The following is a 27,521-nucleotide window of genomic DNA, read 5'->3' as shown; positions in this document are numbered from 1 at the left end:
AAGGTCGATGGGGTGGAGACATAGTAGAGGGTCATAACCCTCTACTATCTCTCCACCCCATCTCTCATGCTTCATATCTTGAGTAGGGTCGAATTTAATGACGAATTTACTTGTTATTAGCATTTACAACTTTTTGTTTATATAAAACTCATCCTTGCCCTCAAAATGAAGCTTTTTGTCATTTTAATCAAATTAATAATATAAAGAGCTCTTAATAAAATATAATAGATGGCGTCACACACACACTTTTAACCTTTTTGCTGGGAAAGTTATGCAACTCGTTGCTGGATTTCTTTTATTATAATTTAAAAAAGTTTTTTAATTTCTAAAAAAGATAGAAAACTTTTTATTTTCCATTAAAAAATTGAAAATAAAAATTTCGTTGTGTGAATTCTTTATAACAAACACTCAACTTCAAAATGTTGAATTTTATTAAATAAATTAAACCTGACACATTTTTCTATAAGAAAAATTAATATTTTACAAGTATAATTAGATCATTGTGTATCAACATATTTATCGAAAAATGTTACTAATTGTTAAATTTCACGATAAATATATTGATAAATCAATAACAACATTAATAATTACAGTTACGCATAAATATATTAACTTGAATATTACATAGAATAAAAAACAAGATATTACTTTACTATTATATTAGTAAGAATCGTGAGACGTAGGAACACTTTTTATTCAGCATAATGAATCATCTTAACAGATGACTTGAAATCATTTTGTAGATGTTCACCATTTATTCTTAGACTTAGCAATGAATTCACAAAATGGAAAAATTTATTGTAAAAATATATGACAGATAGTTAATGTGATGAAGCTGCCACACCTTTTCTAATATAAAACTTTAAGGAAGTATTATCTAAATATATTCAGTTACTTACAAGACATTAATTATATAGAATTATGATAAACTGTAATAATTTTTTATCCAGTTAAAATATTTGTTATTTCTGTTTAAAAATATTTTTCCTAAATTTGTGTTTATCAGGCAATTTATTTCTTATAATTTTAGATATATTACAAATGATATCATCTTCATAGTTTTTAATATTTAATTAAATTTTTTTTACATTATTCTACAAATAGCATCCATCATATAAAACTAATGCGCTTTCTTTCACATTTTAAAATCCAACATTAATTTTAAATATGCATCAAAATAGATTTTTCTATTTTAAATTTTGTAAAGTCGAAGATTTAAATCTGTAAAATTGAATATTAACTGATAATTTTTTAAATAAAATTTTCAAATGCCCCGAGTATCTAATGTAATTAACGTGAAATACCTTCATAAATTTTAAGTTATCGAGCATTATTATAAATTATACATTAATCTGATAGTCTAATAGAAAAATATATTTAATCTACACATAATTCTGTTACTATCTTTACTTGATTTATCCAGATTATTACGTAGTGTTTAATGATTTAATATATTTGTTAGGAGCTTAAAAGTAAATTAATTCTCGGAAAATATTTAAATGAAAGTATATTTTAGAATTTCAATATTTTTTTGAAATTAATTCGAGAATAGAATAAAAATTCAGTAATTTTAAAAGGATTTTTTAACTGATTGTTATTATTTTCTTGAAATAATTAACTTTCTGTAATTAATGGCGGATTAAGATCCTCCTGGCCCTAGACACAGAAGATTCTGGGCCCCTTTACATAATTTTATCATAACATAAACTAATAACGTTTAATTATTTATAAATTATAGTATATAACTATATCAGTAGAATTTATTTACGTTTTTTTTTCAATTTCGGGGCTCCCAGGTCTTTAAGCGTGTTCCTCACGTTCCTAGTGGGAATCTGGCACTGCCTTTACTAATAATCAAATCTTTAGAAATTAATTTAAAATATGATATTTTGTAAAATACTTTTGCTTTTCTAAAAAATTATAAAGTTTATAAATTTCCTTACAATTGTAATATTTTATTAAACTGTATTTAAATGTTTAAATTAATTATTTATATTTTCTAATAAAATAGGAGGTCAACTAATTTTATGATTTATTTTATATACTTTAATAAAATTATGTATTTTGAGTAAGAAACATACTGATAATACAAACTATATACTATTTATTTATTAATATATATATACTGTAGATATATACAGCAAACAGATTTATACTAGATATACTGTATATATATCTAATTTTTTTTTATAGAAAACATTTATACTTTTCCGAAATATATGAGAGAGAAATTTATAAAGGAAAACCATCGCTTCTCCTATCAATTGGATTATGGAACTTCGAGGATGTATAATTATAATATTGTTTACTTATAAAAGACTACAATTTATAGAATATAAATGCTATATTTTTATATTCTCGTACACTTATCCTGCTAACCGTTAATCCATATAAGATATATGAAAAAAAATTATTTTAAGACATTTTCCAAATATTTAACTTGTGTATAATAATTATAATGTTTCAGAAATTTTATTTAACAAAATTTAATTGTGTTATAGTTTTTTTATACTGAAAAATTAATATTTTACAAGTATAATTAGATCATTGTGTATCAACATATTTATCGAAAAATGTTACTAATTGTTAAATTTCACGATAAATATATTGATAAATCAATAACAACATTAATAATTACAGTTACGCATAAATATATTAACTTGAATATTACATAGAATAAAAAACAAGATATTACTTTACTATTATATTAGTAAGAATCGTGAGACGTAGGAACACTTTTTATTCAGCATAATGAATCATCTTAACAGATGACTTGAAATCATTTTGTAGATGTTCACCATTTATTCTTAGACTTAGCAATGAATTCACAAAATGGAAAAATTTATTGTAAAAATATATGACAGATAGTTAATGTGATGAAGCTGCCACACCTTTTCTAANGCTAACCGTTAATCCATATAAGATATATGAAAAAAAATTATTTTAAGACATTTTCCAAATATTTAACTTGTGTATAATAATTATAATGTTTCAGAAATTTTATTTAACAAAATTTAATTGTGTTATAGTTTTTTTATACTGAAAAATTAATATTTTCTTGGCAGACGGGAACATACATTGTTCAAAAGTAATCTCCTCAAACAACCTTTATTTATAAACTTATTATTATAATGTATATATTTATAAAACTAAAATTATTTTACTGAACGAATTTTTAATTTAAGTTTTAATTTAAAAAATAAAACAGAACTTGAATTAGAAATCTATTGCTAAACACAGTTTAAACTAATTTTTAAAATAAATACAACATTAATAATTCTACGTATAATTTTGATATAATGTTTAATAGATACTGTAATTGGAATGTAATTATAATTAGTAAGAAGTTTAATACATTATAATAGAATTTTCTATCGACGTTGTTATATGTGATAAATGCTGCTAACATAGACAATTATAACTCATTTTGCTACCTATTTTCCATATTCGATATAAAGAGACGTTTCGAAGAATATTTTTATCATTTTTAATATATTGTAAAACATTAATTGTGAATTTTACAAGCATTTTGAGATACAATTAAAAATATTTTATCATAATTAACAATTTCCTTTAGTTTTTAACATATTGCCCACAATGAAAACCTTTGCCTATACCAATATTTAAATTATATGTTATAACTTCTTATATTAGTTAAAAAATATGATCTATGCTATAGTATATTCAGTATCTGAAGTTATTGCGTGAGATCTGAACAGTTAAAGAAGAATATATAGCTGTTATATTGAACTTCGTCGCAGATTTTACTCGATAGTTTGATAAATGACTAGAAAAATTTTCCTGCTCGAATAAATTAATCGATTTTCGAATTTTTGAACGGAATTTTTTTAAACGTGCTTCGACATTAATCTTTTTTTTTACAACTTAGATATGTTTAGACTAATTAAAAATTCCAATTAGAATGACAACGCACGCGACAATAAATTCTTGTACATTCAAGTCTCGCTTCACTAAGTAATTCACGTATTCTCGAAGAATTGAGCATTAAACATAAAACCTATATTCGTTTCGTCGTGTATTTGTGTAAACGGATAACATTAGCAAAATTTCATATAATCTCATTAATTTACTTATTAAACAATTTGAGATCGAGTAACAAAAGGAAGTTAAAATAACTGAAAGTGAAATTTTACTAAAGAAGAACTATACAATGCCATCTTTAATCTTTCCAAATTACATTTTTCATCACGAATTTTGAATTCATTACCATCATTAATATCCAAGATCGTATAATGATGATAATCATCATTAATATATTTCCACTAATGTGCAGCGATTAATATTAAATGTCTATTTCGAATTCATGGCACCTTCATGAATTTAAATTTAAAAATATTTCGACTTCTCATCATTAAAAATGTTAAAAATTTTAAGATACGAGCATAAAATCAACCGAGAAGATTATAATTAAGAAATAATTATGATAAATGAGTAGAAATCACCATTCGCTTCTAAGAAGTCGAGATATGTGGGAAATGGGATGTTCTGAAAAAAATACTATCTTATAAAAATATCACTTAGCCTTGTATATTCGGTGTATAATGAAAGAAAATTATCTTTGGAGCTGCTCGAAGAAGAACAAATCAATTTAGCTACGCTCTACAAGACTATCCAGTGAAGAGGAAGTCGGATATTTTCTGTGAGGGAAAGAAGGGTAATGGACCAAGACGAGCCGATCAATCTGTCACGTTTTGATTGGTGATCTTCAGTAATCGCTCGACATTATACCAACCTGTCACTCTAACTTACGATATGTTATATTTGTATTCTCCTAAGTTTTGCCTTTTGAAAGATTGATATTACCTAAGAGTATTCGCAAATAAGTCAACTATTATCATAATAAATCACACAGCTATTGCAATTACATTTAGATATTTATATATATAAAAAATTCTCGATTTTAGTGGTTAATAATTTTATAAATCTTTAGAAATTTGAAAATTGTACGCAAGAAAAAATGGCCGAGCTTTATACTGATGCGGTTATATTGGTGTGTTTATTTAACAGTACTACCATCATAGAGGATATTTTTAATTTAATAATGTAAACAAGATCGATTAGTTTTTCTGATTTTTGAATGGTTTCTCGCTTAGTTGGTTGCTAATCGAATCCAGGAGTCCTTCAAAAAGTGAAGATTTATTCATCACGGACACCTGGCAATAACCTGGGGAGATTTATGGCGTGATCATAGAAAAGAAAATCTATCCTGTCAGCATCGATGTTATACGTCTCTGTCCTAGAAGGCAAGAATATAACTGACCTCATCTATGATACAAGATTAAAACTTTTATCAACAATTACGTATTAGTCAAAAAATAATTATATATAATCGATACAAATATTTATCCTGATAAAAATTTAAAAAATTTAGATAAAATTTCAAACTTTTTACTGCAAAAAAAGACAAAATTTGTTAAATAACATTTCCTCAATAATTTTTAAGCAAAATTATGCTGATTTTTTTTATTTTAAAATTGATAATTATATGAAAAACAGCAAAATAAATTCAGAAATATTTAAGTAATTGGAGCTCTTCTGCAGGGAAAATTTCAATATAATTAAATCAGAAATAATTAAATAAATAAATATGTTTTCTTAACTTTAATTTTTATACGATAATTAATCACAGTAAAAATATAAAGAATAATTAGACTTTTAAAGTAATTAATCTTCGGTATTCTTTTATAAAAAAATGTAGAAGCAATTTCTTTATTGTTGGAAATCTTTATAAAGTTTTTGTGTAGTATTAAATTCAACATGAATGTAAATTGAATTATTTTCCCATCACGTTCAACTCAATAAATGCTGCTACTTTTTCAAATGCCACCATATCTAACCTAAAATGGTGTAGAACAGAATGCAAATTCGATTGGATATCCTATTATTTAAAGATAATAGAAGATTAAAAACAGAATTCTTTATGATTTTTTCTGAAATGCATCCATTATTCAAAATGTTTTCACACTTGTATTAAATTTTCAAATGGTTTCGAATGACGAGTCCATGCCATTTCATTTCTAGAAGATTTTTAATTTAAAACACTTTACAAAGAAAATGTACAAAAAAATCTATTTAGTTTTATTAAAAAAACATTCAATTAAGCATTCAATTTTAAATATTTTTTTGGTTATAAATGTTTTGCATTTATATTAAAAAAGAAGATTCTTAAATTAAGTTTTATTTCTGATTTTAATTCTGTCAATAACACAAATGACGCACTTTTCATTTGTATTTTCATTACATTAAATAAAATAAAGAAATATATATTTATTTTTATATTCGAAATATATATAAAGTAATTCTAGTTATTGTAATAAAAGGTTAAATTTCTGTTTAAAGAAAAATTTTAATTATTTTAAAGTAATTTCATATCTCATTCGCGATCTTTATTTGTCTTACTTTTAAATTAATTAAAAGTACATAAATAACAAAAATAAAAAGTAATATTTTAAACGATTTTTATTACATTTATTTATCTATAAAATTAAATTAATACGAAATAAAATTATATATATTTTTAATTTANTTTATTTTCTCTTATTTTTTCCACTTTCTTAATGGAAAATTTGCTCAGGAAATTTCTAGCGTAATTCGACATTCTAAACATAATAAATTACTCAAGCTACAAACAGAAAATTATAGAACCCATCGACTCTTGCGAAATGCATTAAGCAGAATTACAAACGAGCACGCACATTATATCGAAACTCACTCTTGAAAATGGCCTTGTTACACTTTGCTTTTTACATAATTAGAGAGAAACAAGATTTAAAAATAGTGAAATGATGATTTCTTCATTTTCGATTTTATTCATTTTTTTCCAAGAACACCATCGCTGAAGGAAATAATATTGTAAAAAAAATTATCTTGTTAAGACAATTCTTTCCTAGCAATGGTATTACAAGTTCCCCCCAAAAATGTCATTATTAATATATTTTGTAAAATCACATCAAAATCATTTGCTACAACGAATAAAATCAGAAAAAATCAAATAATTTATAAATTATTGAGGAAATAAAAATAAATTTTTTATTTTCTGAAATTTTCATTTCAAGAGAATAAAATAAAATAAAAGTGACTAACGACATTATAAGAGAAATTTAAATTTAATACTTTTATATACAATTGGGTCCTTTAAAAATAAATTTACATTTAAAACATATAAAATATGTATTTTTAAAAAGAAAATATATAAATAATGTAATTAAATTATAGTTTTGGCTCGAATTTACATTGCAGAATATTACAAGAATTTTCCAATTCTTTGTAATGCTCTATTAAACCGTGTATTATAAAACTCAATCAGATGTTACGAGGTCTATTGATATATTTTAAAGTAATGCTAACATTTATGATTTTGATATATAAAAATTTAATAATTAAAAATTGATTTAATATCAAATTATCAACTGTAATAATTGTACTATCTTATTTGATTTTTTTAAAATAATGGCTAGTTCGATTATTCCTTAAAACATATTCTATTTTCAAAACAAATGTGATTTTTATCTTTTAATTTTATCAAATAATTTAGGCAAATAAATGGTTAATTTGCATGAGACGTAATCCGCGAATTTCCTGAAAAATAACCTCACGCTGATTGATTATTGTGTACTTTTATAATTAACGTTGCTTAATTTGGCAACTTTAATTGGTTTTACGTTGGTACAAATTCTATACATTTGCAATTTGGTTAAAAATTTGACTTTATTATTAACAAAATTAATTTTTGATCGAATTAATAATTTTTCTTCAAAATTGCCATTTAATTGTAATTAAATCGCGTAGAAGGATAACAGGAAATAAATCACTTAGTTATTAATTAATTTATATAAAATTTTCGAGTATTTAATAATTTTTACACATAACCGAAACCTAAATATCTGATAGAGTAGCCAATTTTTCTTCTGATGTACTTCATTGCAGACAGTTAAGTTTACGGTCAATGTAACTAACAGCACTCCACTATAACTACATCTAAGGTCAGAAAAGTCATGTAGTTGCCATGTTACTTTGGCTTCCCGAATGACTCGTAATAGTAAGAGAGTTTTCAGGGCGTTGCTAGTAATGATGATGTACACTACTGCAGTGTAGATAGTAAGAAACATGAGAGAAAACCAAATCCATTTACTACCTTCGTAACAACTGGCATCATTACATTCATTAGGTTCCTGGATATATATTTTTTCCTTATATCTTTTGTACTATCGCAGAAATTTCTGTACATTATTATTCATTAAAAATCTACAAATCATAATAAAAAAAACCGTCATCTTTCCTATGCACAAATCGTCTTTCTCCAAACTTTTGAATATTTGCGAATATTTTGAATTGTTAATAATATATTCTTAAAAAGTTCTTCATTATTGAAATCAATATTTAAATTAAAGATTTTTCAATTTGAATATTTGAATATATAATTTCGATTCGTAATTTCTCTATATATACATCTAATAAATAAAACATTATTCATTAGAGTTTTTACTATTTATTTTTAAAAATTTGTTACGAGAAATAATAGAAAAAATTATGTAAAATTTACTTGTTTTATTTATAGTTCTAGTTCTAATTTTATTTCTAAATTTAAACTAAATATTAAAAATAAAAATTTTATTTAAAAAAATCGATTATTGATTGATGCAACTTAAAGTCTTAATTGAAAAATCAAAATGTAAATATCTTCTATAATAATTTTATATAAACCAAATGAATTAAAATATTAACTTATTTATTATATTTTTATTATTAAAGATATTAAATTAAAATATTTAAAAAATAAAATTATAAGACTTTGTTACAGAAATTGACACAGAAGAATTGGAAACTTAATCTTTTCATTCTAAGCACGAATTTCTAAGGTTTCGTTTGGATGTCCAGATGTCAGACTTTGACTGACAGCGGACAACACAGGTCTGTTGTTTGATTTTTGTTTTTTGGTTTTTTTTTTATTTCATCACGCTACCTTTTATCTCTCACGCACACTCCAAGATTATGATAAAAACATCTGAAAAAGCAGGACTTTCGAATGTTTATGTCCATATAAAACACGCCAGTTATATAAAAAATATATAGGTCAACTTAAAAAGTAAATTTATTTAAAGAAATTCTGAACGAAATCTTTCGAATTTGGCAGTTATTGTAACAAAAGTCTTTACTCTTATAAAGTATGGTTTTATTTTTCTCCAATACTTTAACACATCTATATAAAATGCTTATTTTCTTTCTAAATCTTAACTTATCTAAATGAAATAATTTAATACTTTAAATTACAGTTATATATCATTATTTCTTAATTGATGTGAATTCATAACAACGAATAATGGAGAATATTTTTAAAGATTTTTATATGTACTCTACATATATTATCCAAGACATCTTTTGAATAAAGTATGTAAACGAATAAATATATATAAAAACAAAGAAGATTAATAGATAGTGATGAAAAAGTTCAATATTATACAATAAATATATATTAGAGCTTGTTATATCGATAAATATTATAGTGTTTCCAAAATGGATGAAGGCAATGCAGCTAGAAAGTCAATAATTCTCCGTCCGCATCAGACATCTGTGCTGCAGTTTAGCAAAATCTCACTAATATATTTTAACATTTTTATGGATGTTAAAATTATTTTTAAGATATAAAATTTAATTTATATTTTATTTAAATAAAGTATTTTCGTCAATAAATAATATTTTGTAAAATATTATAAATTTTTACGTTGAAATGTATCAATATAAATAACAAATTGTAATGTCGATAATTCGTATTTTAATTATAATTAAATTATACGGTTATAAAATTAGCAAATAATATTTTCGAAATTTGAAAAATAATAACAGTTTATAAAAATATAATCAAATATTCTACTTATAAATAAAATATATAATTTAATTTCGTTTTGTATCAGCATTTTTAATGTATTTAAAAGTTTTGTATTAGTTTAAGAATAAAATTTAACAAATATAATAATAATAATAATATTATGTCCAAAAATAGGAAAATCTGTAATGACAACGTCAAAACTAAGTAAATTATTTTTGTTTTTGACTTCTTCGAAAAAATTATTTTCGGAATTTAATATAATCAGATAGAAACAGAAGCGACATTTGATAAGAAAATACGATATAAAAGTAATTTTTACAAGAAAATTTGGAAAAATAAACTTCATTTATGAATAAAAAACATTATCAATAATTTATAATCATTCCTTATTCTTACAGATTATTCCAAATATGCCAAAAATAATCATGATAATTTAACGCAAATTTAGACCTGTTTTTATAAAATTTTCGAGTTTTGAGTAACTTATAAACATCCCCAAAATATATTTTTATATATAAAACAAAATTTAAGTTGTTTTAAATTTACTTACAGCTCTCCACCTCAAGACTGCACACTTGTCTGTCCATTGGAAAGTATTGTAAGTCCATAGGACATCCCGCAGTGACTGTTAATCTAAAATATTTTAAAATATTTCGTTAATATTCATAATTAAATTTTCATAATATTTTAAATTTAATTGTATTTAACAAGTACTACAACGCATTTAAATGTATTATATATAATTTAAATCGCGTAATTACTTTATGAAAGCAGAATGGTTAATATTTATAATTAAGTTGTTATTTTCGTAAATATCTTTAATTTATTTGGATGTAAAATATTTTCAAGTTTGTGGAAAAGTATAGCCACGAACATTTTGATAAAATGCTAAATTATAATTAAGAAATTGTGTTAATAATTTGATTATCTAATTCTAAAGAAGAATAAAGCTTTGTTTTCGATATCTATGGCACTATAAATACAATTAATTACGACATCATCGAGGTCAGTTGATAAAATTTGGAATTGTTATCGTCAATGGATGACAATGGTACCATTTGGCAATAAAATATGGGAAATGACGATACTATCTTTTAGCACACTATTTGTTCTCTTCCACATTGCAGATAGGGTGCGGGTCTAATCAGTGAAAAAGAAGCGGGATTCCAAGCAGCAACATCTTTATCTGTCTTCTATTGTCGACATGTCATCCACTTGACGCCAAAACGCCTAGAACCTCCATTAGATAGCATGGATTTACGAGGATTGTAGGGTTATCGAGAGCAGAAGTGACTTTTAGGAATATCAATCTTATTACTTTTGTCTCTACAAGCGAAACTTTTAAAGAAAAATCATCAGATAAATACTAGAAAAATTACTTTTCGTACTCAAAAAAATCTCCAATTTAATTTATAAGCACTGCATATTTATACACAGAGATATTAATTCATGTATACGAATTTAACTTTTTTGTTTTATAATGGATTTTATAGGGAATATATTAATTAAATATAATTGTAGATTATTGTTTTATATTTACAAATGACTTTTTACATTCAGAGTATTATTTAGGTATATCAAAATTATTTTTTAATCATGTTTAGATTCTTCTAAAGTTTTAATTAAAGGACATTTTAAAGATAATTAAAGAAAATATAAAAAATATAGTTAGACGATAGATTTCCTACTTTTTATGATTTTTAAAATTAAATTCTCATTATAATATAAGTTTATATTAGAAAATAGCATAAATAATCCGTAGAAATTAAATTTTGTAATTTTTCCAGAGAGGATTTTGCGAAATAATCATTGTAAAACAATAAGTTGTTTTTCATTTATAATTATGCCAGAAAGGAGACTTGTTTTCTAATCATAATATTAATTTCGAAAAAATTATTATAAAGACAGATACAAAATATAAAGTAGTTTTTGTGTAACTTATATTACTGTTGATGTATTTAATCACTAATATACGTAGAGAATTACTGATTTGACTGTTAAAGATTGTCCTTTGAAGACAGTCCCGTATGATTTGGAGTACTAGTGGGCGCTAGAGTGCAATAATGTGCACTAACCGCACTGAAGTGAAAGTTGGTGCTGGTCATGGAGAATTGGTTCTGCAGGATGAATCGACCTGAAACCGACAGTCTTAAGGTTACCAATACGAACGGTTTAGTGCACATTAGGGGTAACTAGTGCTTCAACCTGAACGTAACTCTTATTTGGTAAGGTTAGTGTTCGTCTCATTGTAAATTTTGTTGTAGAGTTTCTAAAAATTATTCTAGAGATAAATGCCATTTTTATTGTAGTTCCTGAGATCTAATAATTCGTGAGTCAATGTTTAATGTTATATATCTAATAATGTTTTTCATGATTTCTGCATTATCTAGTTCTACATTAGAAACGTTATTTTAATTAATCAAACTAAACATGAGGCAAACAGATGCTGGGATCTGATGCCAAATTTTTGGCGGAATCAAAAATTACAGTAAAAAGTAAGGTTAAGGCTTAATAAACTGTAAAATATTTAGCTTCAAACAAAGCTAAAGTTGGGAATTAAAATTAATAAATTATACTTTTTACAAATTAAAACATAAATTAATTTTTAGAAATATTTTTGCTGTATCAACTGATTAATTTAATCGGAATTTACATTATCTTCATAGTCTTATTGATTCAATATATTTTATACAATTAACATATATAAAATTAACGAAAAAATATAGATTTTAGCATGCCATTTTGTTCCTAGACTTTTCCGGCATTCTTTATTTGTTTTGATCCCTAATAATTCTACCATTATCTTTAAATATTCGGATTGGTTCGGGAGATATTAAAGACCATATCTCACGAACCAATAGTTTTATTTTTCTGAAAATTTCCAGAAACATTCCCCTCTAAATTAGCAAAACTTCCCTGCAAATTTTAAAAAATTTTCGACAAATGACACAGGCGTTATTAAGCTTTAAAACAATAGAGGGAAAATTTTGCCCCCCACACACTAATGTCCATAAATACAAAAAAACAAAAACAAAAAACTAGAAACCTCAAAACCTTAAAACGTCGAGAAATACAAAAATATTTTCGTATTTCTCGACATTTCAAAATTTTGAGTGAAAAAATTTCAAAATCTTTAGGATCATTTTCTAAAAGTTCTCCATATTTTACTTCTGTTATTAGCCGGAAAAGTAAAATCAAGTCTTCTCGTCATAGGACTACGTCATACGTTATTGGAAAATTGTATAGACAAAGATGCTAATATTAAAAAATACGAAATTCGATCCACTTCAAAGTAGGAATGTTTAAAATTATTAAATTAATTTTAATTAAATTAAAATATAATTAGAATCTACTATAAAAGCCTAGCATATATATAAAAAATTAATTTTCCTCTTAAATTAACATATTTTTATTGATTAACTTATTAAAATTTAAATACATTAAAGAGAAGCACGTCATATTTAAATCAACTCTATTATTTATAAATTCGTAATTTTCAAATTCTAAAATGAAAAAAAAAAAACGAATAAGATTATCTTATAGTCAAAAATTCTTATATATTCATTTAAATTAATATTATTTTTTTACATAATTTCTTTCAACAAAAATAAAAATTGCGAAAAAATTCCCCGAAAAGACATGAAGTAGAGCGTACTGAAAACAAGTGATTTGAATAAAGAACTATTTATATTTTCACTTATTTCAAATATTTTTAAGTAACTAGAATGGTAGAGTATACATTTTTATTTAATTTTATATAATTATAATATAAAAATATTTAAATTTTTTTCCTTTAAAATCAGCAGAACATTTATCGATTCGGTTATTTTTAGATGCTCTAAAAAGTATTTACATTTTAAAATTACTACAGTTGACGCGTAATATATTTCTATGCCAAGCTAAATTTCTGATTAGTGATAATTTACTGTAAATATCTTTAAAATTAAGAGAAAAAATAATATGCAAAACGTGTAACTTTTTTTATTTATTACGTTATTAAATTAACTTAATGGCTTCAATAAATATTCGGTAAATAGCAATTTTTTAACAAAATAAATTTCAAAATATGATTCATTTTATACGAAATTATTTTTATTGAATAATCTATTAAATATTTATATTTTTTCTTCTTTAATTTCAAAAATTTCCGTAACTCAGATTACATAAGAGCACAGAATAAAAAATTTGAAGTAAAAATTACATATAATGGACTATATCATGTTGCGAAAATATTCTGGCATTTTTGTAATATAAAATAGTCTATTATCAATATTACTTCCACACGTTAAAAACATGTTACAGGTTGTTACTTTTAGAATATTAACGCTTTCAATGCAGCAAGACTATGGTCTTTTAATACAATCAATTATTTATGGCAACGAATACAAAAATCGATTATGTTTTCCTATTCAAGATAATGTAAAATGTGTAACTTTTTAAGAAAATTATAATTAAAATTAATATTCTATTATGTTTAAAATTAACTTTATAAACGAGTAAATACTTCGAAACCTAATTTTATATTTAATTATTCAACGTAAACATTCTTTATTAAATAAGATTAATTAATGAATAATTTCACAATATTAATAATAAAATTGATTTATTTTACTAGTTTTTTTTTATCTTTCAGTAAGATATTTTGATGCCAAAAAATTCCTGTATATTGGATATGTATGTATATATTTATATATATATATGGAACATTGTATCAGGATGTGTACAAGAATCGGATCATTTATTATTACCTTAACATTTATTCAATAGGTTTATATATAATCGATTCAAAAGCGGTGGCCATTCGAGCATTGCCATGTCTAAAAAAACTTAAAAGTTACAAAAATATTTGAATTTTCTTGGTTTATGAGATTTCTGTGCTTTGAATTCCACCCCCTTTCCGATATTCTGTCGCAATCTGCTCATTGTTGAATAGGAGCCAAGGCTTCGATTTTTGCCAACAGAAGGTTTTGCTCCGAGTGCCAGACAGAATTGTTTGTCTCTTCAAAAGAAAGATTTGTTGAGAATCAGCAAACAAAGCAAATCAGTGAATTTCTATGTTTGATAGTTATTAAGTTCTCTGAAAGTGACAGCAATGACAAGTCACAGGTTGATCGTATAAAATTAACGAAAAAATATAGATTTTAGCATNTAAAGATTTTTATTGTTAAATAAATTGTGTAGAATTAAAGAATTTTGTTCTGTGTGATTATTTATCTATGAAAACATTTTTTTATCATTTTAATCTATATGTTATAGAAAACTGAAAATAGCTACTACCATTTTTAGTATATAATTTCTATAATCTGTTGTTAAACAGGATAAAAGAATGCTAAGATTTATCTTTCTGATATATTTAATCACTTGTAACATGCAAATTTGCTTGCAATATTTTTTAAGTAAATACAGTAAAACTACATTAAGTCAAAGTTTAAGGACTTAATGACTGAATTAATGAGTTTAATATCCAGTTTTCTCAAATTTTTCTGTGGCCATAAATTTTCTGTTATCAAACCATTTCTAAAGAATCTGTTAAGAATGCTTATGAAATTATAAACAGTTTATGGCAATTTTAAGTGTGTTGTCAAGTCATCCCCTTGTGTCCCTTTGACAATGCTGGTAACATACTGTATCAGTAAAAGGAATTCAATGTAAAGTTGTAATAGTATGGTGTGTTTAGCATAGAGCCATAATGTTAATTTATATTAATTGTGTTGATATATAATAAAAATGTGAGGCTATTTACATTTATATAACAAAGAAATAATAGTTGCAAATTAAAAAATTTCTGTCCATAATAATGTGAATTTTTGATAGTTTGTTACAGTTGTAATGTACAAAATGCAAAAATTTTAATTTTCTGTACAAAAATGAAGTATCAAAACTTACTTCTATAAAGATTTTAACGTAATACATTGTTATAGTTAGAGATAATTCAGTTTCTAATAGTCCTAAAGTCAATTTTATATAAATTAAAACTGAGAATATTAAAAATTTTATTATTATACCATGTTTTTTTTTACATATTTAACACGAATCGATTTATAAGGCCTACCAACCAAATTGAGAAAGGAGGAATAAAATACAAAAATTCTTTAGTAAAATTTACAGAAATAATTTTAAAATATTAAAATTACATAATAAATTTTTATATAAGATTGAAAAGTTTATATTTATTTATTTATTTACTTCTCAAAAAGACACTGTGGCCAGGTTGGCCTTTTACAATATAACTTTCAAATCAAAAATCTTTCGTATTAATACATTAAAAGTAATTTATAATATGTAGTTTAATAATACAGCACTATTGTTAATGGTATTCTATGTTTGGATTTATCTACCTTGATAAATGATGCTTTGTACAATTATCCCATATCCTGTAAATAATTGTTACAGAATATAATTAACCATATTAATATCAAATAAATTATATAATTTCCTTATGAAAATACTTCCATTTTCAGTAACACAAATTATTAAATGGCGGTTTCTATTCAGTATGTGTCCTGTATTGGCATTATCTCAAGCGAAAACACATTTTTTTTACATTCATTCATTAATTCTCATCATCAAAGAAAAATCCTTTATTAAAAAAAAGGAAACAATAGAATGTAATTGATTTCGGAATGTAGAAAAATAATGTGATATTTTCAGAATAAAATATAGCAATAAATTCAATTGAAATGTCATTTATATTTTCTTGTTTTCCACTTCAGATATTTATTTCTCTATTGGGCTTTTGTAGGATTTCTCTAAGACTGCAATAATCACTTGTTATTAACCATCGTTCAGTAGGACTATATGATCATAACGCATTTAGAATGATAAATATCGATATAAAAATGGGATCAGAATCTTAAACGAATTCAATTTTTCCTGTTTTATAACTAAAATCATTAAGTTATTCGACTGAAAACATTTGTTTCTTTATAAAATTTGATATTTTAGCTCCGTTACATATACCATTCCTGTCTGTTGCACGTTTAAAAATTTACTGTTCAATATATTTTTATTATTTTTTAAATAGATAAACTCGATCTAATTTTCAATTATTTATTTATTATACGTTTCTTTTGAAACGACGATTTTTATAATTCCAGATTAACCTATTCATTATATTTTGTTATTCTTTAATACTGTATTATAGAAGTAAACTATGCAGTTTTTCACCCTAAATGATAACTGAAAGTTTATTTTTTTAAATAAAACATTAGTATAATCATTAAATTTTTGAAATGTAAAACTGCCAAATTGATTTTCGAATTAAATTTCTTAATTTTTGAAAAATTCGAAACAAGTAATTCGGGTACACTTAGCATTGAAAGTACAAAGCTTAAACAGTAAAACTTTTTGTTTATGCCCATTCTCATACACACGTTTATATAAAGAAATAGCAAAATATATGATGTCTAATGTAACGAATATATGATTTGAAAAAAATGCGAAAAACAACTTAAATTAGCAAAGATTTATTCAGCTTTATTTCGCAACTGCGCATAGGTCACGCATCAAAATCTCGTTTGAAGGTAGCATCTAACCAACATATGTAATTGCAGTAATAAATCGATAGACTATCTAACGTTGGAAAGTGCGACAGTGCTTTAAAGAAGGTAATTGTTATCGATCCTCGGCATCCTTCTAACGTATCGTCAGTTGGGAAAGGAACAAAAGATAAGTAAGGATGCTTATGACGAGACTGTTGACAGATATTCGAGAGCAGATAAATCTAATTAGATGTTTTCCATTCTAAGAGAACCTTCTTCACCATTTTCATCTTGCCTCTAACCATTCACTGAATATATTAAGTAATATTTACGAAAATACATTTGAATCGACATATTTTCACCAATCTATCGCAAAATTTTATTTATAAAAATTCATCTATAATATCGGAATATAAATATANATTTATTATATTTTTATTATTAAAGATATTAAATTAAAATATTTAAAAAATAAAATTATAAGACTTTGTTACAGAAATTGACACAGAAGAATTGGAAACTTAATCTTTTCATTCTAAGCACGAATTTCTAAGGTTTCGTTTGGATGTCCAGATGTCAGACTTTGACTGACAGCGGACAACACAGGTCTGTTGTTTGATTTTTGTTTTTTGGTTTTTTTTTTATTTCATCACGCTACCTTTTATCTCTCACGCACACTCCAAGATTATGATAAAAACATCTGAAAAAGCAGGACTTTCGAATGTTTATGTCCATATAAAACACGCCAGTTATATAAAAAATATATAGGTCAACTTAAAAAGTAAATTTATTTAAAGAAATTCTGAACGAAATCTTTCGAATTTGGCAGTTATTGTAACAAAAGTCTTTACTCTTATAAAGTATGGTTTTATTTTTCTCCAATACTTTAACACATCTATATAAAATGCTTATTTTCTTTCTAAATCTTAACTTATCTAAATGAAATAATTTCATAAATTTTATGTCTTAAACATTTTAAACATTAAAATAAATCTATCGTCTAAGTCGTGTGTATGTAAATTAAAAAGAAAAATTATATTTATACAATATCCATTGTATAAATTATTTACATTTTTTATATTTTTAGAGGAAATAAAGAGGCTCATTTTCCTAAAGAAATTTTATTAAAGTGGTCAATTTTTACAAATATTAGTTTCAATACCGTTATTATTATTATATTTCGAAATTTCTAAATGTTGCTGTATTCAAAATTATGCGATTTTGCAGTGAATTATAATGCGATCAGTGTGATAAGATAACTTTTTATGAGCTAATCAAGCTTATCATAGGAGATGCAAAAGAATATGAATCGACAATAATCGATCCGGCAACATTTTACTATGCGAAAAAATTTATCATTAAATTTGCCATTCACCAAGAAATGCTTGGTTCTAAAATTTTGCATATATTTCAAATATTATGTGTGTTTAGTTATTTTTATATATAGGCCTATTAGACATCATAAAAAATGAAATAATTGTAAAGGAACAAAACTAATTAAAGTATTTATGAATATGAACGCTTCACTTTCAATCAGTTAAGCAAAACGATTGAAATATGATAGTAAAAAAAAAAGATTGGTATCAATACAGGTTATCTTAAAACTAATTATCTAAAGCTACAAAGTAAGCGGCATTATCTCCACCCATTTTTATATTTTTAGCCAATTACAATTCGGTTAAATACATTTTAAATCAATTTCGTTAAAATCTTTTAACGTTTTATCTTACATATTTGACAGAAGACCGGTTATGTATAAAAGTTAATTTTATTATTTATATCATGTTCCGCATATTAAATTTACAATATTTTGATATTATTTTTGTTTTTAATATCGTTAAATTCGAATTAAAGCTATTCGTGTGCTATTGCATTTATATATCTAATGAAAAATGTTAAAAAATGATAAATTAATAACTGCGTCGATGTTTTACTATACCAAAATTAATAATTTAGTAAAAAATAATTAAACCATTTTCAGTTTTTTCTCTTTTTGTATAAATTCTACATAGTTTAGTTCTATTAATTGATTTCAAGACAAAAAAGTCCGATTAGTTTCCATACGTACAAAGTATATAATTTGTCCTGTCAACCATTGCAGTAGGGTTTTCTAAAATTTAACATTATAAGCTGATTAATTAGAAAACGTTTCATCACGCAACTCGATTTAACTTTTCATCGCCGATCTGTTTAATCTATTAAACAAAGCCGACAACTATTTACTCGTTAAACTTCTGATAGTAAAGTACTATCATTAACATGTCACTAGATTATTTGAATTAAAAACAATAAATAAACAAATGAACTAAATTCATTCATATTGATTTATATTTTCCTCCATTTTTATAGAACGTAATGTAACACAAAATTGGATTAGCTTATACTTAAGCCCATGCTTCTCTCTATATATATTAATATGTAGAGGGTAAAACTGGGTGAGATGCCTATAGTTTTTATTGATGCATGTACAGTACTGTAAATCGCTTAACTATCGGTTCTAGAAGAAATAAATATTAATATATAACGCATATACAACCAAGTGTTACCTTTTAATAAATGTGAGAGTTAAATAAAAACTCTGCGTAACATAGTGGTAACAATAAAATGATACTAGCACGTTTTGGACATCTATCCCGTACTTCAGGAAGAGTTGCCTAGTGCTTAACGGTGAGATGCCTGTTTTATTTAAAATTTAATTTAATCAACATTCCACGCTCTTTGTACTTTCCACACTCATTATACTCTGTAATATACATTGTACTGTACAGTACATGTTTCACGCTTCCATATTTTGTGCATTGCACATCGAATCCAATCGGCTTTATTTTTCTCGATTTTATAACTTAATTATATAATAAACAAATGTTTTTTTTTTCATTTTGGATTGAATTTGATCGAAGAGATCGCTTTGCTAAATTATTATCTTTAAGTTTTCTGTTTTTCTGCTCTTTGCAGAAAACTTAAAGATAATAATTTAGTGGAATGTTAAAATCTTTGTTGGCTTGATAATAAGTTAAGCGATTAGTCTGTACTGTTTCAGCTGGATAAACTAAGTCCTATTCAATCTATTTTCCTTTATTGGCCCTAGTTTCCTTTTTGTATTCAGTACGCATATAAAATTAATAAATTTAATTAAGGTCATAATAAATTATTTCAGGAAAGGTACGCATCTCTCCTTTAAGTCCAGTAAGAATTTCATCCAAACAATACGGGAAGATGCCTATTTCTATATTTTAAATTAAAATTATTAGGAGAGTCTCTGACTTCGACTACAACGCAACCAACTAACTTTACTTTAATATCACATAAATAGAAATAGCACATAAATAGAAATATTCGAATTTCACAACCTTTCATATAAATGTGAATGTCGCAAAAACTTTATAGAGCGATGATAAATAGAAACTTATTTTTAACGAAAAAATTAGCAAAACAACCATTCGTAAAAGAATAAAACATAAGAATGTTAAGAACAGCCACCGTTAAAGTGACTAGTAACGTGTTTTACTGAGTATTATTCGAATAAATAGTCTCTAGGCGTCTCTCCCGACTAGTCATCTCATCTGGTTTTATCCTATATAGGCCTATAACTTATATAAAAATTCTATTTGCTTGTAATTCATTATTTTTAATAAATTATTCGAGTCATAATTAAACATCTTTATCTATTTATATGAGTTTTTATTGTTTACTTCAAACTACATGAGCGTATATTGATATGTATATATGCTCAAGTTGAGGATACAATATTTAATTTAAAATATATATTAAATTTATAATAAAATTAATTCATTAATATCCCAAAAATTATAAATCACGACAATAAAAATATTAAAGTGAATTTTTGTTATCATCTTTCATTTTTTTACCAGAGTTAAAAGAGATGATACTTAGGCTATATTATACATTTAAGTATATTAAAATGTATGTTATTTAATGTAGAAATAAAATATAATTAACAATAAACTTAAAAAACTAACTTTAGAGTCAAAAAAACAAAATTTAAAATTATTTATAATTAATTATAAACAATAATCTTAAAATACTGCATATATTTTCATAATTTTTTGAATAATGATAAACATCAACCTAACTTCCATTCACTTCCAAAAAACAAAATTTTTTTATCAACCGCAAAATATATAATTTGTAAGTAATGCCGATGTAAATTGAACAGAGTATTAACAGGTAATAAGTATTGATATCACTTCTTTCATGCATAAATCCTACTTAAACATGCAATGTTTATTTTTATCATGAACATAATATAAAAAAAACTACAAATTTTTACTTTGGAGATCATTTAGGATTACAGGTTTCCTCTTTAAAACATATTTTTTTTGTTTTTTTCTAAAAAATTTTTATAATAAGTTTATCGTAATAAGTTCTAAACATTGTTTACTAAATGAAAAAAAAATTTAAACATTTTTCTAAACGTTATACACGCATGTTTCGGCTTAAATTTAATTAGATATATGACATACTTAATTAATTTGATAATAATTTACCTTAAAAACTGTAAAATAATTACTTATTATTTTATATTTTAAAACTATAAAAACTATTTGCAAATAGTTTTTTTTACATTTTAGAAGCGAATAACTTAATAAAATATTTTTAAATTAATTTATTATGATTCTCTTAAAATGTATTGTATATATTAAGATTTTAACATTTTATAAGATGTCAATGACAACTTTATGTTGTAAATAAAAAGCCATAGAAAGTATTCGTGTTGTGCATTTGTAACTCCCTGCAGATTAATGTTTAACAAGTAAGTTTATGTAGTAATCTTTACGTCACTTTATGTCACAGTATCGCAAAAGTGATTGATGTTGTAAAGAAAATAGTGTTACATATAAAAAATTTCCACGAAATGTGACACATTTGATTTAAAAATTGAGTTTATAAAAAGAAATTCTGAATCTTTCAAAAGCACATATTAAACTTGTAAAGGTAGTTTGGATCATCCTTAAAAGAAACTTATCTTTCGGATAAAGTTTCTCAACCATTCAATACAAAAAAAAACATAAAAAATTTTAGAATAACAATTTTATTTTTTAGAATAATTTAGTAAAATATTTAATATTATTACATTTATTTATGTAATAACGTTATTGATCAGAAATACAAAAATTAGGTTTTATTGTTTCTTAAAATAAATATATAAATAATAATAAAATTCAAAATTAACTAAAAGTGATTTTCTTGTGGAGTAAAATTAATGTATATCATTTTAAAATTCAGGTAATAATAAAATTTTGATCAGGTATATATATCCAAGATGCTGCAAGTAGTAGTTGGAGAAGCTTATTGCTCTAACTTCAAATTTGTGTAATTTGAGAAGCAGAAAGAAGAAAGAAAGAAAGAAATATTTGGACATTTTTCCATCCCAACATAGAAATCTGAACCAAAACCATCTGATTCTTTTCGCACAGACTCTACAATGCCTAAGAATATGGTATGTTCAATTCGCCTGCTGAACAATTTCGAGAAAGTGCAGATGGTATAGATTTACTTTCAACTTGAATCAAGTTTTCCGAAAGGAGAATAGAAAGCGGATGCCAAATGGTTCGGGATAAAAATGTGAGCGTAAACTAGCTAACTTAAAAGAAATTTTTCCTTGCTAAGTTTACAATGGGAAAGAACAATATGTTGAAAATTTAAAAGGAAGTATCCAAGAAATTACTGTTTATAACAAGCGGAAAAAAACTTATGCGAACTTCAATTTTTATAGCCATACAAAATTCCTTTACAATAACATCTTTTTAATCTTTATAGAAATGAATACTTTATAATATTTTATAAAATTATGAAAAAAAACAATAATCAGAAAATTTAATAGAAACAAATCGATATTAATTAATCAAAGTCTTATAATCGGATTAATCCGATGTTAAATCTAATTAAAATATGCGTGTTAAAACTTCTTCATTTTTATAAATTTCTTATTTTTAATGTTAGATATTCCCTTAATTTGGGTTTTATAAAGTATATTAAGTTTGAAACTTTTAAATATTCGATTGGAAAACTTGTTAACGAATCGCATTAAATATTTCATCATCAATCTTGGAGTGATGTTGAACAATTTTAAAACTGTTGAAATTAATTTACGAATCTCCCGAGTTTATAATTAAATTTAAAAATATGTAATTAATATCTGTATACATTGATGCGAGAATTAGGAAGTAATATATTCGGTCGTATTTTTCTAACGTATAATTTTTCAAAGTATTCAATATTTATTTAGTATCGCTCTAAGGGTTGGTTCTATTATTTATCATCGATTTCTTCAGGGAAATCCTTTCATAATCGGTTTTCATGTACAGTACTTTCCATTCTTATAACTAATGTTATTAATGCTATTTATATCATTTATTACCTCATTAGTATTTTATTAACTGAAAATTTCTCATTTTTCAACTGCGGTTTTAATTTATTTACTATTAAATATATGACAAGACTAATGAGTCTAGCGATTCGACTTTCCTATCATTGTTTCAGGCGATAGAAAAAAAATGTTTAAAAAATTACATTTTTATTGTCTAAAATATAATTTTTTGTAAACTTATAAAAATTGCTATCTATATCCTTGAAAATAAATACAAACTTCAACTTTTAACATCGTGAATAAACAGAGAGTTTAATTTTTTTATGCATTGATATAAACGTTCGCGTGATTGTAGAATTTCAGAAAATGCTTCAAAACAGATAAAAAAAACGCATAAATTCGCCAACATTAATTTGTTCTGTAATCCATTTAAAGAGAAATAAAAGTTTCGAAAGCTTCGAACAAAAGAAAAAATTTATCAAATTTGTGAAAATAGTATTTATTCTACAGTTTTTTATGTCATACTTTTTCCGAATTTATTTCTTCAACTCCTTTATTTTTATTTAACTCTTAGAGATAAATTTGATTACAGAATATTTCTTTCAATTTTTATATACCTTCAAACACTTCTGCAATAAAAAATATTGGTTTTGATTTGCTACTCGAAACATAAAAAACATAAATATAATTATAAGAACAGATAAAAAAATAATTTTAGTTATCAAAGAAACAAAACAAATGAAACATTTCAACTACCTTTTTTTTGTAAAGCAAAATATTCAATTATATAAACAATTTTTTAAAATTAAAAATAAATATACTCTAACCATTATTAATCGATCGGGATAATTATTTTTTTTAAATATTCTTTATATAAAGAATAATTATTTAAATAAAAAAAGTTTATATTATAAAGATGGCGAATTCTTTAGAAAATATTTATAATGCAACGAGTATATTCTTTATACAAATATTTTTATTTAAAAAAATTATCGTCTCTGTTCAATATAATGCTATAGAAAGACGACGTTTGCTTTTTTAACAAGATGATTTTCCAATATGAGGCTGTCTCTGGTTAGTGCAGTTGGCCAAACCCAGCTGCGACAATTCATATCTGATGAAAACATTCTTTCAGTCGTAAACATTGATACAGCGCGGTTAAAAAAAGAAAAAAATAATAATAAAAAAAGATAATCCTGGCCAAAGCAATAATCGTTACCTTGTACATTTTTCCACCGAATATTTTAAAATCTTTACTTTAAAAAACTTCGAATACACCTTTTTTTATATCTAGATACAGAAAACCACAATAGCTTTGTTGGAAACAAGCGAAAGAATATTGATTTTAAAGTATATACATCGTCTAGTTAAGATGTTTCCAGGTTTCTTTCACTTTATAAATTTCGAATTATTAATTTTAATCAAGTATTATTCTGTAGTTAGTAAATTTAATAATTTATTTTTATTATAGACGGTTATTAAAATTTATAACCCATATATTTTACGTTTTCAATTTTGTATATACCAATATAATTAAAATTTTAGAATATTGAATTGATATTAAAAATACTAAATACTATGTTTACTGGGAGAATATATTTTTAATATATAGTAACTTTATTAGAGACATTTTCCTAAGTAAATATTTAACAACTTAAGCACAATTCTCAATTTTAACATTAATTATTCGAAAAATATGCATATGAATAGACACTGATAATGATAATGTTTAAATGTATGTTAGTAATTATCAATTATATAATTTTCATCGGCAAAATTAGTAATATTAAAATATATATTATGATTAATAAAATAGAATATTAGAAGCAAACTGTTAAAATGTTATTCGAAATAGAAAAATTGAAAAATCCACTAAAGAATTGCAAAAGCTAGAATAGATCAAGATAGATGTAAGAAATGGATTTTCGGATTTTATACTCTCTTAAAGAAAACAGATGGCTATATTATCTATAAAAACACAAGTTTAAACGATAGAAAACTATCCAAAAATTTATTTTCAACTAAATTTGAAATCATTCGGACAATAATTTTAATCTTTACGATTATAGAATATTTTATACACAATATTTTAAATTAATAAAATTATCCAATTACTACTTAATATTTATATCAAAATTTGTTCTAATATTTAATATATTTCGTTTATTTTTATATATTTTTATAGTATATTCTTTGTTTGGGAATTCATGTCGGTATAAGGAGAGGAAATCTTTTATCTTAGAACGTTTCATAAATATAAATAAAATAAAATAAATTTATATCTTTAAATTATTAATTCGAGTCGTATAAGCTGGCTAATTTTAAACATAAATGTGCGCGAATGAATTGAAACGTAAGAAACGAGTTAAAGAAAAATAATAGAGAAGAATTAGAATTACATTTAATACTTAATTTCGCACTTCATTAGATTATAAGTTTTATCTTTTTTATTCATTTGTCCAATAATGTCTTCAATATGACACGTAAATTAGCAATGCCTTACTAAGAATGGCTTAATAATCATATCAAAAAATTGTAATGTTCTAAACGAAAATTGAAGAAGAATTGCTATTAACTCAGAAATATTGAATTATACGAATTTTTAAAGCGAAAATTCACTACTTAGCACTCTCAATGTAAAAAATAAGCAAGTTGAAACGTACTTTTAACAGTAATTTTTTTTAATTTTGTATTCGAGCGAATGAATACAAAGTTTTTTCGTATTAACGTCCAGAAATCTAATTAATTATTTTCTAATCATTAAATAAATTGAAAAATTACATCTTTTGTGATTGAAAATTAAAAATGTAATAATAAAATAAATTATTGTATTCAAGGAATTTCTGAAAGCTGAGACGTTAATATATTTTATTTTATTTCCTGGATGTTATAAAACAGAGGAAAAATATGGCGATTAATCAGAAAAAATGCCCTTCCAAATTTTTACATGATTGAACTTAGGGATCTTTGAAACGTCGAGAAATGCAAAAAAGTTGATTTTTTCCTATATGCATGAATGTTAGTGTGTGTGGTGGGAAGAACAATTTTTTACCTACTTAATAATAATAATAGCATAATAAGCTTAATAATTCTTATGCCTTTTGTCGAAAGTTTCTGAAATTTTGCAGGAAGGTTTGTGTATTAGGGAAAATGTTTTGAGAAATTTTTAGAAAAATCGAGAGACTGGATTGAGAAATATAGTCCCATTCCTGTAATATCTCCCGAACCAATCTGAAGACTTAAAAGTAATGGAAGCAATTATTAGGAACGAAAGCAAATAAAAATTGCCGGAAAAGTCTAGCAAGAACTTTGCCAGTTTTTTTTTCTAGTATTTATTAAAATTGCTTTATTTCGCACCTTAAATTTTGGTAATGTATACAAGGAATATATAAAGCTACGCATTGGGCGAATTCTTTAGAAAATATTTATAATGCAACGAGTATATTCTTTATACAAATATTTTTATTTAAAAAAATTATCGTCTCTGTTCAATATAATGCTATAGAAAGACGACGTTTGCTTTTTTAACAAGATGATTTTCCAATATGAGGCTGTCTCTGGTTAGTGCAGTTGGCCAAACCCAGCTGCGACAATTCATATCTGATGAAAACATTCTTTCAGTCGTAAACATTGATACAGCGCGGTTAAAAAAAGAAAAAAATAATAATAAAAAAAGATAATCCTGGCCAAAGCAATAATCGTTACCTTGTACATTTTTCCACCGAATATTTTAAAATCTTTACTTTAAAAAACTTCGAATACAACTTTTTTTATATCTAGATACAGAAAACCACAATAGCTTTGTTGGAAACAAGCGAAAGAATATTGATTTTAAAGTATATACATCGTCTAGTTAAGATGT

The 27,521-nt window shown here is 24.2% G+C and overlaps 1 protein-coding gene across 1 annotated transcript in view; it reads right to left on the bottom strand.

Annotated features, from left to right (window-relative positions):
* Nucleotides 1–27,521, bottom strand: part of LOC111622513 (gamma-aminobutyric acid receptor subunit beta-like) — a 117,705-nt gene that overhangs the window by 59,106 nt on the left and 31,078 nt on the right. Inside the window, exon 5 of the mRNA XM_023364917.1 lies at nucleotides 10,398–10,480. Within this exon, the coding sequence (XP_023220685.1) occupies nucleotides 10,398–10,480 (83 nt within the window). The remainder of the gene's footprint in view (nucleotides 1–10,397; nucleotides 10,481–27,521) is intronic.

Source organism: Centruroides sculpturatus, unplaced genomic scaffold, assembly GCF_000671375.1.
Source record: "Centruroides sculpturatus isolate CEXI.00-Female unplaced genomic scaffold, Cexi_2.0 scaffold23, whole genome shotgun sequence".
NCBI classification, from domain to species: domain Eukaryota; kingdom Metazoa; phylum Arthropoda; class Arachnida; order Scorpiones; family Buthidae; genus Centruroides; species Centruroides sculpturatus.
The sequence above is the reverse complement of the archived record's forward strand: the minus strand, read 5'-3'. Positions and strand labels throughout refer to the sequence as shown.